This window comes from Anguilla rostrata, chromosome 4, assembly GCF_018555375.3.
Source record: "Anguilla rostrata isolate EN2019 chromosome 4, ASM1855537v3, whole genome shotgun sequence".
In the NCBI taxonomy this organism is placed as follows: Eukaryota; Metazoa; Chordata; class Actinopteri; order Anguilliformes; family Anguillidae; genus Anguilla; species Anguilla rostrata.
Genome location: NC_057936.1, coordinates 38,086,516 through 38,105,226, shown reverse-complemented (window position 1 = coordinate 38,105,226; position 18,711 = coordinate 38,086,516). Strand labels below are relative to the sequence as shown.

Here is an 18,711-nt window from a genome sequence, read left to right as displayed (position 1 = left end):
TTATACATTTGCGAATTAAATTTATTAAATGTCACAAGGACCAAACGACTTAACGTACATCCACCACAATCTGAAATATAATGTTGGCTTGGGTAGATACTGTTTTGAAATAAATAAATTGTATTATTGCATTAAGTAGAGTATGATCTCCAAAATTGTGGAGAAATGTTTAATGTATGGTCGTAACTTTTTGAATATTTTCAAAAAATGTGTGCGGTGATGGAAATGACAGGGTGCTGTGGAAATGACATTGTGTTGCGGAAATGACAATTAATGAACACGGATGTAGAAAATATTAAATTGAAAACAGTAGAAACATTTATTTGAAACATTTTTGTTGAATTGTCGTGAGACAAAACTGTTTTTACAATGCAAAATAATGGCAAGGCAAAAATGTACATAAGCAATGATACATCAAAATTGCATCAAATAATTGTGAGAGTTGGATGTATATTTTAAAAATTTGAATTGGTCTCTTAGATGAACAGTTGTGTATGAGTTACTGTATAGAACTTTAACAACGCCCAGTGGAAATGTACCTCATACTTTCAAAGCATAGTGTGCGTAAAATGTGTGTGTGTGTGTGTGTGTGTGTGTGTGCATGTATCCCAGTCTTCCATTATGCAGAAGATGATTCAAAATGATGTACATCTTTGGACTTAAGCATTCTGGGCACTCTAGTCTGGCCCATTATAAACAGTTGTGTGGCTGCACATAATGTGTGTGTGCATGTGCGTGTATGTACGTGCAGCACATGTGTGTGTGAATGTCTGAATGTGATTAAAGGCCAAATCTAATCAAAAGTTTGACAAAATTCTTTCCAGACTGACACTGCAATCTCCTTGTGCCGTTTGGTCACTGCTCAGGGATCAGTCCTATTACTTTCACGGATTGGTACCAGATGATGTCATCTCTCTCTGGCCAATAGAATCGATTGTTACCTATGGACCAATTGTTACCTATGCAGCTCATTGTTTTAACAAGAGCACCACTGTAACCATCAATATCTTGAATGATGCCCGGGTACACATCTCCGTCATAATTGACGGCACACCACTGACCTATAAGTGTAAGTCCGGAATGTGCTGCAGACCTAAATTGTGGGATGTATTAGGATGTGATGTGCTGGTTGAGGGCAAGCTTCCTCCCATGGCTGAAACATTGCAGTTTCTGGATTTAATTAATATATAAACATAGTATTACACATATCTATTTTTACAATCCATATTTGTGCCCTATCAACATAGATAGCTCGGTTTATGTGTTAACACAATGCCTTTCTCATTTCCACCACACTCTTGTCTTTTCCACCACAGAGGGAAGTGTGGTGGAAATGACTGTGGTGGAAATGACATTTCTACAGTATTTTGTGAAAAACTTCAAGGTAGCTTGACATATTAGCTTTGATTTGATAGCTAGCATATGATGCATGCAAAATACACTTATTTAACTTTAAAAATCTATCCTCTTACAAACTTCCATGAAGGTACAGCATGTTTGGAAATGACATACAATAAAAATATTGTCTGTTCCAGCTGTTTTCTTCAATAGCTGTACATGAAAATGTACATCTCCTCCATATCAGACATGTGCTCTGTTGCCACTGTCTAGTTCTTTAGCAACCACCTAAACAATCTCTCATACAGACTTTTTAAAGGAAAATTACATTGCTGTGGTGGAAATGACGGTGATACTGTGTGACAACTATATTTTGTGTAAAAAATAATATTGACTGTCTCACATTAAATACTAAAATGTTTTTTTATTATTTGAGTATTACTTTGTTCAGGAACATTAAATGTTTTCATATAAATTATATTTTTACACTTTATTTTCATTGTTGAATGGACACATGGTAAAAAGTTTCTAAGATTGTTTTATTGCTAATTTAACAAAGAGAGAGGGAATTGTACAAAATTATATGTATTTTTAAAAAGGACATGAAAGTGCTTGTAGTCTAAGAACCACCCAATTACTTATCTCGCAGTTTTAATTATTGCTTTTGCATCTGTAAAATCATTTATATTTCAGTTCCGCTTTCGGCATTTTGACCGAGTTTAATGTTACCTACCTTGCTAATGAGATGACAGGCCAAGTGTATAACGTTAGCACAGACGGCTGTGAAATTAAGAACTAAAATAAGCATTGCAATTCAGTCCAGTAGGTAAGGTTACCAGTTGTATAGAAACTGGCACAAGATAATGACTTCTTCACGGCAGCTATATCGATTTTCTTAAAAAGTGACTATTGAATGGACCACTCTGCTATTTCTACTGTTCAATACTTTTTAAATTATGCTACTAGCTAGGCCTACCCTACAATGCCACATTTCTAATTTCATGTTAGCTAGCTCTATATATCCTCTATCAACATACAAACAATTAGTAGGTCTGTTGCGTACAATAGCCCGTTAAAAACACTTCCATTTAAAATTAAGACACTGGTGTACGAACACAAATTTGGCTTCAACTTGCTGTGTTTGATAAAGCTAAGATCTGCTTCAATTGTATGACATCGAGAATGCCGCATTGCAGGTGTCCAAAGGACTGCCACTTCCAAAATTGGCTAAAATTGGAGATAAATAGGCCTAGTCTACTTTAGCGAGATGGCCACCTACCATAACTAGCTCTTTAAACACTCTCTGATGAGCAAAAGGCAAATGCTGGATTCACACTACACACAAGAACAGCAGAGAATCTGACTACCTTCAAGCGCAGACTAAAGACTCATCTCTTCAGGCTGCACCTCTCCCCACCCCTCCCTACCCTCTAGTTTAGCTCAATGTACCTAGTTAGGCTAATGCGATCTCGTTAGTTTTGTATTTGGCAGGATTGTTTTGTTCGATTCTGATTAGGCAAATGTGATTTCAGTGCTAGTTTTGTACTTGACATGATTGTTTTGTTTATTTTCTGAACAGGTTATCCTACAGGGTTGAAGTCCTGATCTATGTGGTCACTTCTGGCACTATGATCTTTACGTCACTCTAGTGTGTTTTTCTGCACCTCTGCACTTTGAACTGATGCACTTGTTGTACGTCGCTCTGGATAAGAGCGTCTGCTAAATGCCTGTAATGTAATGTAATGTAATGGTACAAGGGTTTAAAGGTTTCATGGTCTAAAGCAGAAAATTAACTACAAGCATTTCCAAAACAGCTTGTACAGCATCAGCCCAATGCACCAGTCATTGCACTGGGGCGTTGGGATGTGATTGTTTCAAAGGGAAGACCACCCCGAACTGGCCCACCAACTTAGTTGTCTTGGGTCAGTGCTAACCAAGCCCACATATTGATTCAGCCATTTGTAAGCAGAAAAGTATAGGATGGTATAGCTGCTGGTGATATTTGGCTGCTGGTGATTTACCACTGTTATCAGGTAAACTGGAAATAGGAAATAGTCACTATTACAGACCGAACTGACACGTAAGGAGAACGAAGGTTTCTCATGTAACCACCGATCTATGCATGAACTGAGGGACCATGCTAACATACTAATGGGATGGTGGCAGGATGAATCAAGATTAAATTTCAGATCAGAGTACTTTGTGCAACAGGTGTGGTGCATTCTCCAACTCTTATAAATATCGGAACACACCACATTACTTCATCTAGACTTGCTGAGGTTATAAAGAAATCGACAGCTGGACTAGCATAGTTCATAGAACCGTGGCCACGTGAGTAACCTTTGTTCTATTTCATATGGGGACTATGCTAGGCACATTCTAATAACCTAGGAGTTATCTTTGATTCAAATCTTAGTTTTGTACCTCACATTAGAAACATAACTAAGAATGCATTCTACCATCTTAAGAACATTGCCAGAGTGCGACCATTTCTCTGTCGAGCCAACACAGAGACATTAATGCACGCCTTTATTACCTGCAGAATTGACTACTGTAATGCTCTACTTCCTGGTCTCCCTAAAAAGAATATAACTCAATTACAAGTACTGCAAAACTCAGCTGCACATGTATTGACTAGGACCAGAAAGAGAGCACACATTACACCAATTTTAAAGTCTCTGCACTGGCTACCAGTTTGCTTCAGAATTTATTTTAAGGTCCTTTTATTGGTTTATAAAGCTCTTAATGGTCTTGGTCCCATCTATTTATCAGATATGCTTTTAGCTTACAAATCCTCTTAGAACCCTCAGGTCTTCTGGTAGTGGCCTTTTAATCATCCCTGAAGTCAGAACAAAAACCCAAGGTGAGGCATCCTTTTATTACTATGGTCCACACCTCTGGAACAGCCTTCCTGAAGACCTGAGGGCTGCAGAGAATGTCGATATTTTTAAAAGTAAACTCAAGACCTACCTTTTTAGTCTGGCTTTTAATTGAGTTTTATGCATTTATCTGTTTTTTATGACAGCGTTTCCTCAGTTCCTGTTTTATTGAATGCTGTTATTATTGAGTGTTTTATTAATTTACAAAATCATTGCTTTGAGTATGGAATCGGGGTGGGGGGGGGTTGTTGTATTGTGTTAAGCACTTTGTGTTACATTTGACTTGTATGAAAAGTGCTATACAAATACATATTTGTCTGATTGATAGATTTATTTTAATGGGGTGAGGGTGTATCAGAGTGTAGGACGGAGTGTAGCACAGTGGGTAAGGAACTGGGCTTGTAACCGAAAGGTCGCAGGTTCGATTCCCGGGTAAGGACACTGCCGTTGTACCCTTGAGCAAGGTACTTAACCTGCATTGTTTCAGTATATATATCCAGCTGTATAAATGGATACAATGTAAAATGCTATGTAAAAAGTTGTGTAAGTCGCTCTGGATAAGAGCGTCTGCTAAATGCCTCTAATGTAAAATGTAATGGGTGACAATACCAGAGTATGTTGGTTCCCTTAAGACAAGGTAGGAAATAAACAAACAGAAAACATTTTTTTTCCAAACTTCATTATTTTAGAACCAAACCTTAGCCACAAACTTAGGGTTGGGTTGGGAGAGCTGTGCTAAGTACAGCTGAGCCCACTCTGTGAGGTGATGCAGCATTCACTTGCTAAAACCTAGCAAAGGTATCTGAAGATGCCCAACTGACAGCAGCACATACAAACCAAATGTATCTGGACACCCCTAGGTCTGGGGCTGTTTTTCTTGGTTTGGGCTAGGCCCCTTAGTTCCAGTGAAGGAAAATGTTAATGTAATCTTCTAGACCGTTCTGTACTTCCCAACAGTTTTGGGAAGGCCCTTTTCTGTTTCAGTATGACAATGCCCCCGGGCACACAATTAAGTCCTTATAGAAAGAGTTTTGTTGAGAACAATGTGGAAGACTTTGACTGGTCTGCACAGAGCCCTGACCTCAACCCCATCCAACACATTTGGGATCAGTTCGAAAGCTAACTGCAAGTCAGGCGTAATCGCCCAATCAGTGTCCGACTTTACTAATGCTCTTCTGGCTGAATGGAAGAAAACCCCACCAGCAATGCTCCAACATCTAGTATAAAGCCTTCCCAGAAGAGTGGATGTTGTTATAGCAGCAAAAGGTGGACTGACTCCATATTGATGCCCATAATATTGGAAGAGATGTTGGATGTCAGGTGTCCACACACTTTAGGTTTAGTAAATTAGACAGAATACTTAATTTGCCTGATTTGCATAAGGTCCACCCTGTTTTAGCATGTTCACTCCAGGTATACATATGCATGAACACATTTAACTGTGCATCTAAATGAAAGTCCCGGTATGACATAGTCCAGAATGGACAGAATGGAAATTCTTATGTTATTAAGTGTTACAGTGATGAAAAGTTGTACTTGAGTACATATGGTCCAAGTGTTACCGTGATTTTAAATGGTGAATGTCAATATTGGAGCAAAACAGAACGAGCAGCTCTCTACTCAAGTTTGGAAATATTTCAAAGTCTACCATTTGTTGACTGAAGCTTATTTGTGTCTTCACTAAATGTTTATGAAGAGTATGTACAATCCATATGTAAGATAAATAATGAAACAGAATTTAAATCCCATTTACATGGATTTTTAGAAAAAACTTCAGCAAGATGTTAACTTCACCAATGACAAGATTTATGCCTCCCGGTTTTTTATCCAGACGATAAATACAGATGATGGTGATAAAGAAAAGAACATGTTGAATAAGCGAAGAGCGGTTGCAGCAAATTGTTCTGATAATAATAAGAATTGGAAATCACCTTCCACACTTTTTGTCAGGGTAAAATAACAGGTTAATTCTAGTAATCGTCCCTTTAGCTTTTTCAGACTGCCGTAATTTTACTCTGCCATTCTTCAATTCCACAAAAAGACCAGGAAGACTATGGACTAATTCATGGTGCATGGTTCGCATCTGGAGGGCACACTTCGCTGCTCGGCTAGCAGTAACTTCGAAGGAAAGCAAACGGTGGCTGTACCACTGCTAATTTAAATTTTCACGCAAGTCCGAGTTTTCATTCTATTCTTGTCATTTTGCGATTAGCCTATATGGAATTGACGATGAGAAAGTAATGAAACAGCAAATTGTTTACAACATGTGCATGTTCTCTGCTGTTGTTGCCAGTTATATTGGAAATGTGAATGCATTCTGTCGCCTCGGATGTCAAGACATGAATGGTAAATGGACTGCATTTATATAGCGCTTTTATCCAAAGCGCTTTACAATTGATGCCTCTCATTCGCCAGAGCAGTTAGAGGTTAGGGGTTAGGTGTCTTGCTCAAGGACACTTCGACATGCCCAGGGCGGGGTTTGAACCGGCAACCCTCCGACTGCCAGACAATCGGTCTTACCTCCTGAGCTATATCGCCCTATTCATTCACATGAAAGCGAATGTTCGCATAAAAACATAATGAATGTGTTTGAGAGGATATATAAAACAGTTACAATCTGACTATTGGCCTGTTATATCCTATTTGTTGCATAACACCGGTCCAAGTTCAACTACCAACGACAGTTTTGCTTGACAATGGTAAAATATGCCCAAACGGCTGCAGAAGAATATTTCAATTCCAGGTGATTAAATCGATAAAAATTAATAAATACAAAAGTAACCATATACAGTCATTGTTGGTAGCCCGTTGTATATAAGTGGAATAAACCCCTCCGGACTGTCCCGGTTATTAGAAAATAATGTAGGCTACTTCGGTGGTAGTAAGGGGTTACAGAAGAAATCAAAGGACAGATGGACCGACGATAACGTCGCTTTTTCATACGTCAGTGGGCTAATTTGCCTAATCTTTGCGGGACTTTAAACCGCGGTGGAAACGCAGACAACAATGGGCTGAAGGAACCTTTTAGTTCCTTGAAAAGTAGTTCCTGGGACTAAAAGTTCCTTTAAAAGGTACTTTTGGTGGAAACGCGGCTTTACATATTCAGAACCTTCTTCAAAATCCTGTTCCTGTTCATCTTGTTTGGGGCAGTGCATGGAATTGCTTTCATTCCTGTTTTTCTGACTTTCTTTGAAATCTGCACCTGTTCAGAAAAAGTCAACAATGAAAATAAAGAAACTGATGCTGGGTCAGTGAGAATTTATGATAATCCTGAATTTGATTATGGACCTAATATCGTTGAAGATGGACAATCACAGTTCACATTTTCATCAAATAACCAAATTCGGGTTTCACAATGTGTTAGCTTGGAAATGAAATTTGAACCTGACTGTCCCTGACTTTCAGAATTGATTATTCTGACATCAGCCTTCCTAATTATGATGTTACAGGTAGGAAAAACAGTTGTGTAGGGAAAAAAACAGTTAAGGATTCTGGTGGCTCTGCAATAAGTGTGAGATAACCATGGAATAGTGGCATCAGTCCTGCAGAATTCTAGATGCTTATAGCTTCCATGCCTTGGAATATATTATTGGCTGTGCAGGCCACACATGGTAGCACCACTGCTCCATTTAATGATTTAACATTTGGCTTTTTTTTTTCTATTTGTATTTTCATGTCTTTGTTCAATATCTTTATTACAGGACATTATGAAAATGTGCAATTGTTTCTAAATCATTGTAGAACAATAAAATGTGATTTTTTCAATGCCATTCAGTTTGAATATGCTATAATGTCCAGTTAAAACCCACAATGTAATGAGCTGTGCAGCAATAACTATTTAATATAACTATTTCAAGGTATGCTATGTAGGATTTTGCAGACCTTGTAGATTCTGTGTTTGTAAACCTCACTCACACCTCCTTTTTCCTCAAGCCCACCCAAACCTCCGTTGAGGACACACCCTCGAGTGCTACAAGCAAAATGTAAAGCAAAAAGGTAAGGTGCTCGGAGATATAGAAATTTTCACGTTGCCTCACAGCAAGAAGGTCTTGGGTTTGAATCTCGGCTTGGGGCCTTTCTCTGTGGAGTTTACATGTTCTCCCTGTGTCCGCGTGGGTTTCCTCCGGGTGCTCCGGTTTCCTCCCACAGTCCAAAGACATGCAGGTAGGCGAATTGGAGATTCTAAATTGCCCATTGGTATAAGTGTATGAGTGAATGGTGTGTGTGCCCTGTGATAGGTTGGCGGCCTGTCCACAGTGTATTCCTGCCTCTCGCCCAATGCATGCTGGGATAGGCTCCAGCACCCCCAACGACCCTGCTCAGAATAAGCGGGTATAGATAATGGATGGATGGATGGATGGATGGTTGGTAACAGTAAGTAGGCAGTGTTATAACGGTCTTTACACTGAGTGCACCCCATAGCGGGTGGGAACATCCTATGGTAGAGCCCCTGCCATTTTGTGTTTTTCCTAGTTTAATATTTAGCTATTCTAGGCTCTGTTTCATGAAGCAGAATTATTGAGTTTGCTGGATAACTGCACTGAGTAAAACTAAAAACCCTCCCAAATCTGCAACATGGACTGAAAAAGAGCTATTATGGGTTTTACTCCAGTTATCCAGCTACCTCAGTAATCCTGCTTCCTTTAATACTCCCCTGGAAATTTAGTTAGAATTGGGATGTAAACACAGAATTGCGCATGGAATATGTAACATTAGCAGGCCATAAGTCTATCATAGCTAGCTAATATACTTGTAAAGTGAATGACTTTTTTATGAAGTTCATAACCTTGTCAAAGTAGATAGCAACTTTGTTAGCTCTGTTACAAAGGTGGTTACACTTAATGTCAGCTAGAGAGCATGCATGCTGTAGTGAATTCATTTTTCCAGATTGAAATAAATGCAGGTGAATTACTGAGCTGGCTGAGTTGCAGCTATAAACAGTGATAGCAGTTCCTATAGGGTGGGGGAAGACTTCTTGATAGAAGAACAGATTTTTATACAAAAGCTACCCAACCTTGGGGCCCAGGTTGGGTAGCTTTTAAAATAATTTAGGGAAAATTGGGTAGCAGCATTGCTTTGGAATATGCCATGTTAAATTTGTGAGCTAAGATAACCAATATTATTTCTTGTAACTTATTTTTGATATCAGTACTTTTAGTCGCAGGCCTAGATTTGCAAGTCTGAATGACTTATAGATGGTGCTTTGTATGTATGAGTAACTTGGCATTTTTGTACATTGAAAACGTTTTTTTTGTTTTTCTTCAGATACTAATTTCCTGTCCCCTTTACATCTAACAATCATAATATTGCTCTTTTTGGCATTATACATTATGTCAAAATCTTCACCATACTGGGAACATATCTTCAATAACTGTTGGAGACCAGCACTATAAGGGCAAAAAAGAATTTACCTGCATGGTCTAATGAGCATATCAGAAAATTAAGATTCTTAATATATATTTAGGTATGTGTCTATGACACATTTTGTGTGATAATTTCCCATGATATATTCTATCAAATGCTTTAGAAGCATCAATAAAACACTTAAACACTAGAATTTTGTCTTCGATATTTAGCTAATATTTTCTTCAGAGCAAATATACACATTTCTTATATTCTTTTAAAAGCAAAGTGATTGTCAGTGGTAAGAATGTACAATTCAAGCCTGCCCAGCAAGACCCGCTCCAATATTTTAGAAAAAATGTTGGCTAAGACAATAGGTAGATCATCTTCGGAGCTATTTAATTTAGCAGTCGTGTCTTTAAGTACAGGCAGAAGTAACACGAATATAATCTGGTAGGATACCATGAACTGGAAAAACCAGTAAAACAAAAAGCAAGACATGGAATAAGTTTTTGGCTAGCATGTTTTCGGGGTTCTGTAGTAATAAGGTCCATTCCACATACCTTGTTGTCATCAAGCCTCAACAGAGCATGAAGGACCTCCTCTGGCCTAACTACCATGTTCTCAGCCTAGTCAACATTTTCACCCATATATGTATTACTTTTAACACATAGTTGAACAAATCATAATAATGCTGTCACCACAACTCTGACTACTTTCACATCATAGGAACTATTATTTCACAACTTCCTGGCAAGTGAGTTAGCCCTCATCGTATCCTTATTTTTTTAATACAGTGAAGAGAAGATTTAAATCTTGCACTAGTTTTTTTTAAGCTCAAACAAGGGCCCTTGTCTAATTCTTCCTAACTGTGCCTAACTTTTAAATGTGTCTCTAGCTGCAGCATGTAACTCAGCCACATAGTCATTCCAGTGAGGTTTAATATTATGCACCTTATTCTTTGGTTTACAAAATAACTTTCTAGAAGCATTGACAGATTCCACAAATATTACTGTACATAAAACATAGATCTTTACTATGTTGATCATTATTACAGTTTATGTCACATCACCCCAATGCATATCTTGGTAAGTCAATGCTATCTAGCAGCTTTTCTGCTTGAGTGGTATATCTGTTATTATCATCCATAATGTTAGCATTATTACCAGCAACAGATAACACAGATATATTCTCAACATTTAAGTACAGAGAAAGCATGTATAAATTTTTTTTTTTAATTTAGAAAGAATATTAAATACTCTTCTCTTTTTCAAACCTAAGACAGATGGTACAGAAAATGAGAACGCAAAAGATAATTCAAAATATGCATTGGAATTCTATGGTCATTTTTATACCAGTGATGAATGTCCAATCAGTGATACGCCTGCTCTTAAAGACTGTACATTGTATATTGATGGAGAATTCCAATTTATGTTACACAGACATTTCTGTTACTGCAATTAAGAAGGGTATCTGTAAACTAAATGGGAATAAATATCCAGGGAATGATGTGTTGACCAGTGACTTCTAAAAAACTTTTCTGGATGACATTGAGGTATTTGTTTAGAACATTTTTATTGGAGTTTTTTACTTGTTTACTCGGAAGATTATTCTTCCATAAGACGTGTCTTATTATTAATCATAAATGCTAAAAGATTAATTTAATTCATGTAATTTTTATTTTAATAAGTAATACCGCAGATAGTGTGAAGTTAAATTTTAAGCACTCTTGCCTGCTTAATTGTTTCATTTGTGTGTTGTTTTTTTCTTGGTTCAGTTTTTTGAAGTCGCTAGCTGCCTGCAAGCTCAACAGTAGCACAACTAGGTAACATGGCTTTTAACTGTATACAGTGGTTTGCAAAAGCTTGTGCACTCCTGGTCAAATGTACACGTTTTGTTAATTTTCATAAAACTTCTACACATGCACATTTTTTTTTGTTACTTTGTTCTATATGTTAAATTCAATATGTTACAAGAAAATAAAAACTAATTGTGCATTAAAATTTAAAGAAATATGTCTTGTTTCAGTTCCCAGCAGAGGTTGTATGAATTTCATTTCACGTAGAATATTGAAGTAATTGTTCAATTAACCTTAATTACACATAGTACACATATTGTTTTTGTACTCAAGCCTGCTGTAAATATTTCTCAGCCTCATAATGGATTCCTTGACTTTCATTTTCATGACTTCTCATGTTGCAAACACCAATAACAGAGTCCGAAGGCAATCAAAAGCCTAAAATCAATGCTAGATACTTAAAGCTGTCTTATACCTGCATGAAGGAAGAAATTGGACACACTTGACTATTCAGAAACCCCTCTTATGCCATTTGTCCCATAAGTTATGATGCCCTGAAATAGGGGGACTATTTATAAAAAGTGCTGTAATGTCTACATGGTGAAACCAAAATGTGGCCACATTCTACCCTTTTTCAAAAGGATACTTCCAGCAGGATAGTGCGCCATGTCACAAAGAACAACGTTTACTCCTTATGGCCAGTATAAAAACTGCTGTGATTCTTTGCAGCATAGTTTCAACAAGGTGCTGTAATTATTTCTTAGGGATTTTGGCCCATGCTGACTTCATAACATCACTCAGTTCCTCCCCACTATAGCCCCATCTTCCAGTTCTCAGCTGAGAGAAGTGGAACTCGGCGTGGTCTTCTGCTGCTGTAGCCCATCTGCTTCAAGGTACGACATGTAGTGCATTCCAATATGCCTTTATGCACACCACTATTGTAAAATAAGCTGTTATTTGAATATTTATTGCATTTCTGTTTGCTTGAACAAGTCTGCCCATTGTCCCCTGACCTCTCTCATTAACAAGGTGTTCTAAGCCATAGAAAAGCCGCTCTTTGGATTTTTTTGTTTATTGCACCATTCTCTGTAAATGCTAGAGACTGTAGTGCGTAAAAATTCTGGGAGGGCTGCTGTTTCTGAGATGCTGAAGCAACCATTTCTGGTACCAATAATCATATCATGTTTAAAGTCCCTTTGGTCACAGATCTCAGCCATTCTAATGTTTGGTCAAACAAAAAATGAAACATCTTCACGATGTCCGCATGCTTTATACACTGAGATGTGGCCACACAATTTGTTGTTTGGAGGAGCACGCTCTTTGCGTTAAAACAAGCAGGTGTAACAAATAAAGTGGCCAGTGAGTATGTGTGAGTGTGTGTGTGTGTGTATACATATATATATATATATATATAGGGAGAGAGAGAGAGAAAGAGAGCTACAGGAATAAAACAGTCATTATAATTATTTGTATTTTTATTTATATTACCATGGGTTTTTTTATTACTTTGTTTTCATTTACAATTGTTTTGATGAGTCAGTATTCCTTCCTTTATTTTAAAGTTTTATTTATTATTCTACAATATCTTTTCAGATTCTTGAATATGTCCGTTCTGTTTTTAAACAAAGATTATTTTTCTTTAAAAAGAAACAATCCCAACAACAGCTGTAGTATTAAGACGAAATGTCTAAAATTGTGTGAACTCATCTTTCTTTTTTTCAGTCAAACTCATTGGTAATTTTATACATCCTTTTGAAATCGGCACTGTTCTCTTTCCTCCACGATTGATACTAAAGTAAACAGAGTGCTGTTTGGGTCCAGAAATTTAACAAGGGGAATATTGACTCCTGTCTCTTGAAAGATGAGGTTCTGCAGAGTCATGGCCACCATTGAGTCGACACCCAGAGCAGCCAGTGCTGTATCATCACTCAGCTCTTCAAAGTCTACATTGCAAGTCTCACGGATCGTGGTCCTGACACAGTCCCCTGCCGAAGAGGGTGTAGGTGACAGTTGCGCTCTGGGTTCTGTGCATATGTTTCTCAGTTCTTCATTTACCAAAGCTGACAGACGTATATTCAGGGAGGTGTTTTGAGACAGCACATGATTTCTAAGGTTTTTGAAGCTGAACTTGCACACAACCTGTTGAGCATTGTTTTGCAACAAACATTGCTCCAGACCATCATGAAATTCTGCCACATTCATCACTATCATTCCCTTTGTCTCCAAAAATCTCTGCAAAGAATCCTTGTTCAATAGGAGGCCCAGGTTCAAAGCCCCCCAGTTAATAGACTGTGCAGCCAGTCCAAGCCTCCTCCGATAATGGCAAAACATGTCCAGGAAATAATTGGCAGCGGCATAGTTTGTTTGAGTGGCATTGCCAATGAAAGAGGAGATGGAAGAGTAGCACACAAAATAGTCCAGTTTGCAGTGCATTGTTGCACGATGGAGATTTAAAGCACCATTAATCTTTGGCCTGAGCACTTTTTCATAGTGTGACTTGTTGAGAGTTTCAAGTAGACCATCATGCAGGACAACAGCACTGTGAAATATCCCTCTAACTGGACAGGAAGGAAACCTCTGTTCAATCTCAACGACTGCCTTCACAACCTGTTCTGAAAGGGAGACGTCACACTGTATGCTGATGATGGACACGCCGTATCGATTCTGCAGGGTGAATATCTCATTCTGCAAATGAGATGAAGACCTTCTGCTTAGAATGGCAATGCATCCACCTCCTCTTTGAGCTATGAACTTCACTGTTTCAAACCCCAGCCCAGAAAGACCCCCCGTCACTATGTACACAGACTTCTGCAGGAAAAGTTGTTTTGGCTTCTCTTGTATTGGAAGGTGAGATACCTCATCCTTGGTTTTTCCATCAAGCACAACTATGGATGTGGTGTCTGAGCAAAAGTAGGATTTTGACACCTGAACAGGCAGGCAATCAATGCTTCCGGAAGTCTTTCTTTGAAAGACAATGTTTTTCAGTACCGGAACTTCAATCAATCGCATTGATTTCAGCCAGCTGTAGATCAATCTTTTTTGCTTCTTTAGGTATGCTTTCTGGAACAGATGAGCCACCTGAACAATCTGAACACAAACATTTTCACTATCTGTTCTTAACATGTTTCGCAAAAGAATAGGTGGCATCTGGTTATCATACACTAAAACAATGTTTCTGGCAGTAGAAACACTGCAAGCTTTATCAACCAAAGATGCATCAAATGGAGGCAAAAGGACAAATGCATCGCACTTGTTCGCATTTTGTAGCAGTCCGCTAAGTTGGGTCCCTACAATGACATTCCACCCTGACTGATTTGCGGTAAGCATCAGCACCTGCACCAGATATGAATCCGGTTCAAGAGAAATAATGGCCAACTTTTTATTTTCTATTACTTTCGGAAGGACACAATGCAAGATTTCCCATGCAAGGACAAAGAAGGAAATGCATGGTACTTCCTTGAGAAATGGAAGCTTCTTTGTTCTATAGCATGCAGCTTCTGGAATCACAACCTTTGAGGATGCAGTAATGGGGTAACATGAAACAATGTTGTCTCCCAATTTCAGTTTCCCCACATCCTTCCCGACAGCTGTAACAGTTCCACTGAAGTCCAGAGCCAGGAGTTTGTGGTTCTGTGATACGTATTTGTTCCAGTACATGGTCTGACCAAAGTTCAGATCAGAGACACTGACCGGGAAGTAATCTGATGAATGAACACAGATTTTACTCAGTTGAACCTCAACAGTTTGGTCCTGTATTTGGTCTCCAGGTTCACTACAAGGAATTGCAGACAGCTTTGTCATTCTATAAGGGTCAGCAGTCTGCAGGATGAGATTCTCAGACCCTGAAGAGTAAACTACCCTTTCAGGACTCTCAATGGTTTTAATGGGAGTGCGAGTGATTGTACTTGAATAAATCTGACCATTGCTTATCGTCAGCTCTGAGTATTTGCTGGCTGGGTAGGAACATAAAGTGTGAGCTAACGAACTGAGGTCTTCACTTGTCATAGAGGCAAGATCAATTATCTGGAATGACAAACCTAAAAGTTCAGCTGCGCAGGCTCGAGTCATGCCAGAAATGACAAAACCTGGACTGATACGGTCTACTGTCCCCTCTGCTGATCTGTAGGTTATAATTCTGATAGTGTTGGTGTATTTGGCAGCGTTCAGTGCAAGAACAATTTCACGGAAAAGCTCACAGCAGTTGACCAGGTGATCAAGGATCATTTCTGTTTTCAAGTCACTGAGATTTTGAAGGCCAGAAATGAACAAAACATCTTCAAACTTATTGACAACATCTGGAACCATGAATTCAGTAAACAATTCTGTAACTTTGAAGTTGGATAGTTTTCCAAGTTCCTCGAACTGGATGAAAGTAGAACTTGAGTGTAAATACTGCCGTAAAAAATCAGCCACCCCTAACTGATCAGCAAAAACTAAGGCTTTTGGTTTGTGACAGGGGCTGACATCCTCAGTGGTGGCATGCTGCTCATTGTGAAAGAAGAACTCTTTAGCAACAGAAGAACCCCCTCCCATTAATGTGATCCTCACATGTCTCAGTTCAACTAAAACATGACCCTCTTTGTCTGTGAAACAGCCACATACCTCAAACCCATCAGATGTCTCTCTGACTGTTCTCAGATATATGACCATTTCATTCTGCAGGGGGCTAGACACAGTGACACAGCCCATGGCAGATGGGAATCCAGGCCTTGATGAAAATCTATTCCCGGCTACAACACCTATCATCTGCATAAATTGATCCAGCACTATAGGGTGAACATAGTAGTCCTGCAGCTGCCTCATCATTTCATCTGGAACCCTGAAGTTCGAAATAGCCTCCTTGAACTCCTCCCCATAGTACACATCTCCCAGCTCTCGGAAGACTGAACCATACTGAAATCCTGCCTGAGAGAGGGCTGTGTAGACCTGCTCCGCCTTTATGACTGATTGGCATCTTTTGAACACAAAATCCAGAGCGATATTCTTTTGCTCAGGAGCCATTGATCCATTTTTCCATTCAATGGCACCTGAGGCATAAGTAGCTGACTGAGAATGTATTTTAAATTCTGCTGTGTCCTCTGATGGTTCAACCTGTACTTTCATTTTGGGGGAGGTCTCACTGAACAGATATGGACTTTGGAAACTGATACTGAGCTGCAGTGAGCTAAGAGACACATTTGACTTCATACTGGCTATGACAGAAGCTAGAGCCAGTTCAACATACAGAGCACTGGGGGCAAGGGCAATGCCATTGTGTTTGTGTTCACTTAGGTACTTTGTTGCACCTGAGGAAAGATTACAGGTGAACTCTGTGCTGTTGTGCTTTGTGGGTCTTATAATAGGGTGACGGTTACGAGACATTGTTTCATTGCCCTGCCTCACTGTTTCAAAGTACACCTCCTTCTTTACACAATCAAATTGATACCTTGGGAACGATGTTGGTGGTGCCTCATGTCCTTTATAGAGATGTTCCCAGTTTACATTCACCCCCAGCTCAAAGAGTTTTGACACCGAGGTTAGCAGTGTCTCATGGTCTTTATCTGGTTGCGCAGTGGGGAGCACAGTGATGTCATTCCCTAATGTCTCCATGATGTTCCTCTGCAGGGCCCTTCTTGGACCTATCTCTACAAAGACTACGTTCTTCTTGTCTTTGGCTACTGATCTCAAAGCTTGTTCAAATGCGACAGGCTCACGAACATTCCTGGTCCAATATTTCCCTGAGCTAAAATCCCCTTGAGAACACTTCTCTCCAGTCACAGTGGAAAACAACTCTGCCTCCATTTCATTCTCTTGCAAAGATCCTACACTGCCCTGTATTTGGTCCAGGATGGGATCCATCATATGACTGTGGTAAGCAGCAGGGACATCTAAAATGTGGAGGAACAGATTCTTGTCGTTGAAAGAGGTCTTCAGCTTATGGTGAAGACTTTCGACTGCATCTGCTTCACCTGATAGTGTGCAGGACTGAGGGCTGTTGAAGGCAGCTAAGCAGACTTTCCCTGAGTAAGCAGGCAGGAGCCTCAGGATTTCTGATACGGCTATCTTACTGACAACAAGCATTTTCCCTCCTGTGACTTTGCTCTGCAACATACTGCGGAAATAGATCACCTTTACTGCATCCTCAAGAGACAGCAGACCAGAGCAATGGGCAGCAGCAACCTCTCCTACAGAGTGCCCAAGAACAGCATCAGGTCTGATACCCCAGTGCTTTAGAAGACTGAAAATGCCAACCTGGATAGCAAAGAGAATGGGTTGGACAACATCTGGTTTTGAATAATCATCATTGTCATAGTCATTTTCCAGCTTCTCCAAAATGTTAGTGCTTTTGTAATTATGGAACAGGTTCTCAACCTCTTTCATTTTGTCTCTGAATATGGGATTCTCTTTCAACAGTCCCTTGCACATGCCTTTGTAGGTCACTCCATTTCCACAAAACACAAAAACTAACTTTAAACCTGATTTGAATGGTAAAGTGCTTTCGCTCAGCGCCGATCTGAGTTTTTCCTGTAGGTTACTGCGAGAGGATGTCAGAAACACTCTTCTATACCTGTGCTTCATGTGGCTTCTCCGACATGCCGATGTATATGCCAGAGATTTTAAATCTACTGCATTGTTTGTGGCCAGCTCTTGACTTGTGTCTGCAATTATCATTTCAAATGACTTTTCAGAAGCTGCAGACAACACAAAGAGTTTTGTTGAATCCTGATTGGTGGGTATAGAATAGTCCACCTGCCTGTACTCTCTGACTATGGCATGTGCATTGGTCCCTCCAAACCCAAAGTTATTGATACCTGCAGCCCTTCCTGCTGGGCCAGTCTTTTCCCACTTCTCTACTCTAGTGGGAATTTTCAGGTTCAAGGCTTTGGCATCGATGCTGGCACTGTCCTCAGAGTAGAATAGAGAGGGAACAATAGTTTCATAGTGCATCATCAGAAGCACCTTGATGAGTCCTGCCACTCCAGCTGCTGACTCAGTGTGCCCAATGTTACCTTTCACTGAGCCAATGCAGAGTGCTTCTCCTGGAGGTCTGGTTTTGGCAATGGCTCTGGAGATGCTGCCTGCTTCTGCTGGATCTCCTGCTGGGGTTCCAGTCCCATGAGCCTCTATGTACTGGACATGTGATGGATCAAACCCTGCAGAGTAAATTCTGTGGAGCAGCTCCTCCTGCTGGGCCATGGACGGCCTGGTGATTGGACTGACAGTGCCACCATCCTGATTGAGAGCAGTTTTGCTTATGATGCCCCACACATGATCAAAGTCCCGTAGAGCCTGCACACAGGACAACAAAGGAAAATCATGATGTCACACAGGAATTTAATGGCAGTGCCACCTAGGCTCCTTTCATAGCTACAC

At 39.6% G+C, this 18,711-nt stretch overlaps 1 protein-coding gene across 4 annotated transcripts in view; it reads right to left on the bottom strand.

The window, feature by feature from the left end:
- Window positions 1–12,827: 12,827 nt before the first annotated feature.
- Window positions 12,828–18,711, bottom strand: part of LOC135253355 (uncharacterized) — a 36,381-nt gene continuing 30,497 nt past the window's right edge. For 3 of the 4 annotated variants that reach the window (XM_064332522.1, XM_064332520.1, XM_064332523.1), the window contains exon 7: window positions 12,830–18,627. In XM_064332522.1, the coding sequence (XP_064188592.1) occupies window positions 13,099–18,627 (5,529 nt within the window). In that variant the 3' untranslated portion in view covers window positions 12,830–13,098. Of the gene's footprint in view, window positions 18,628–18,711 lie in introns of all 4 variants that reach the window. The other variant, XM_064332524.1, reaches the window with a different exon arrangement.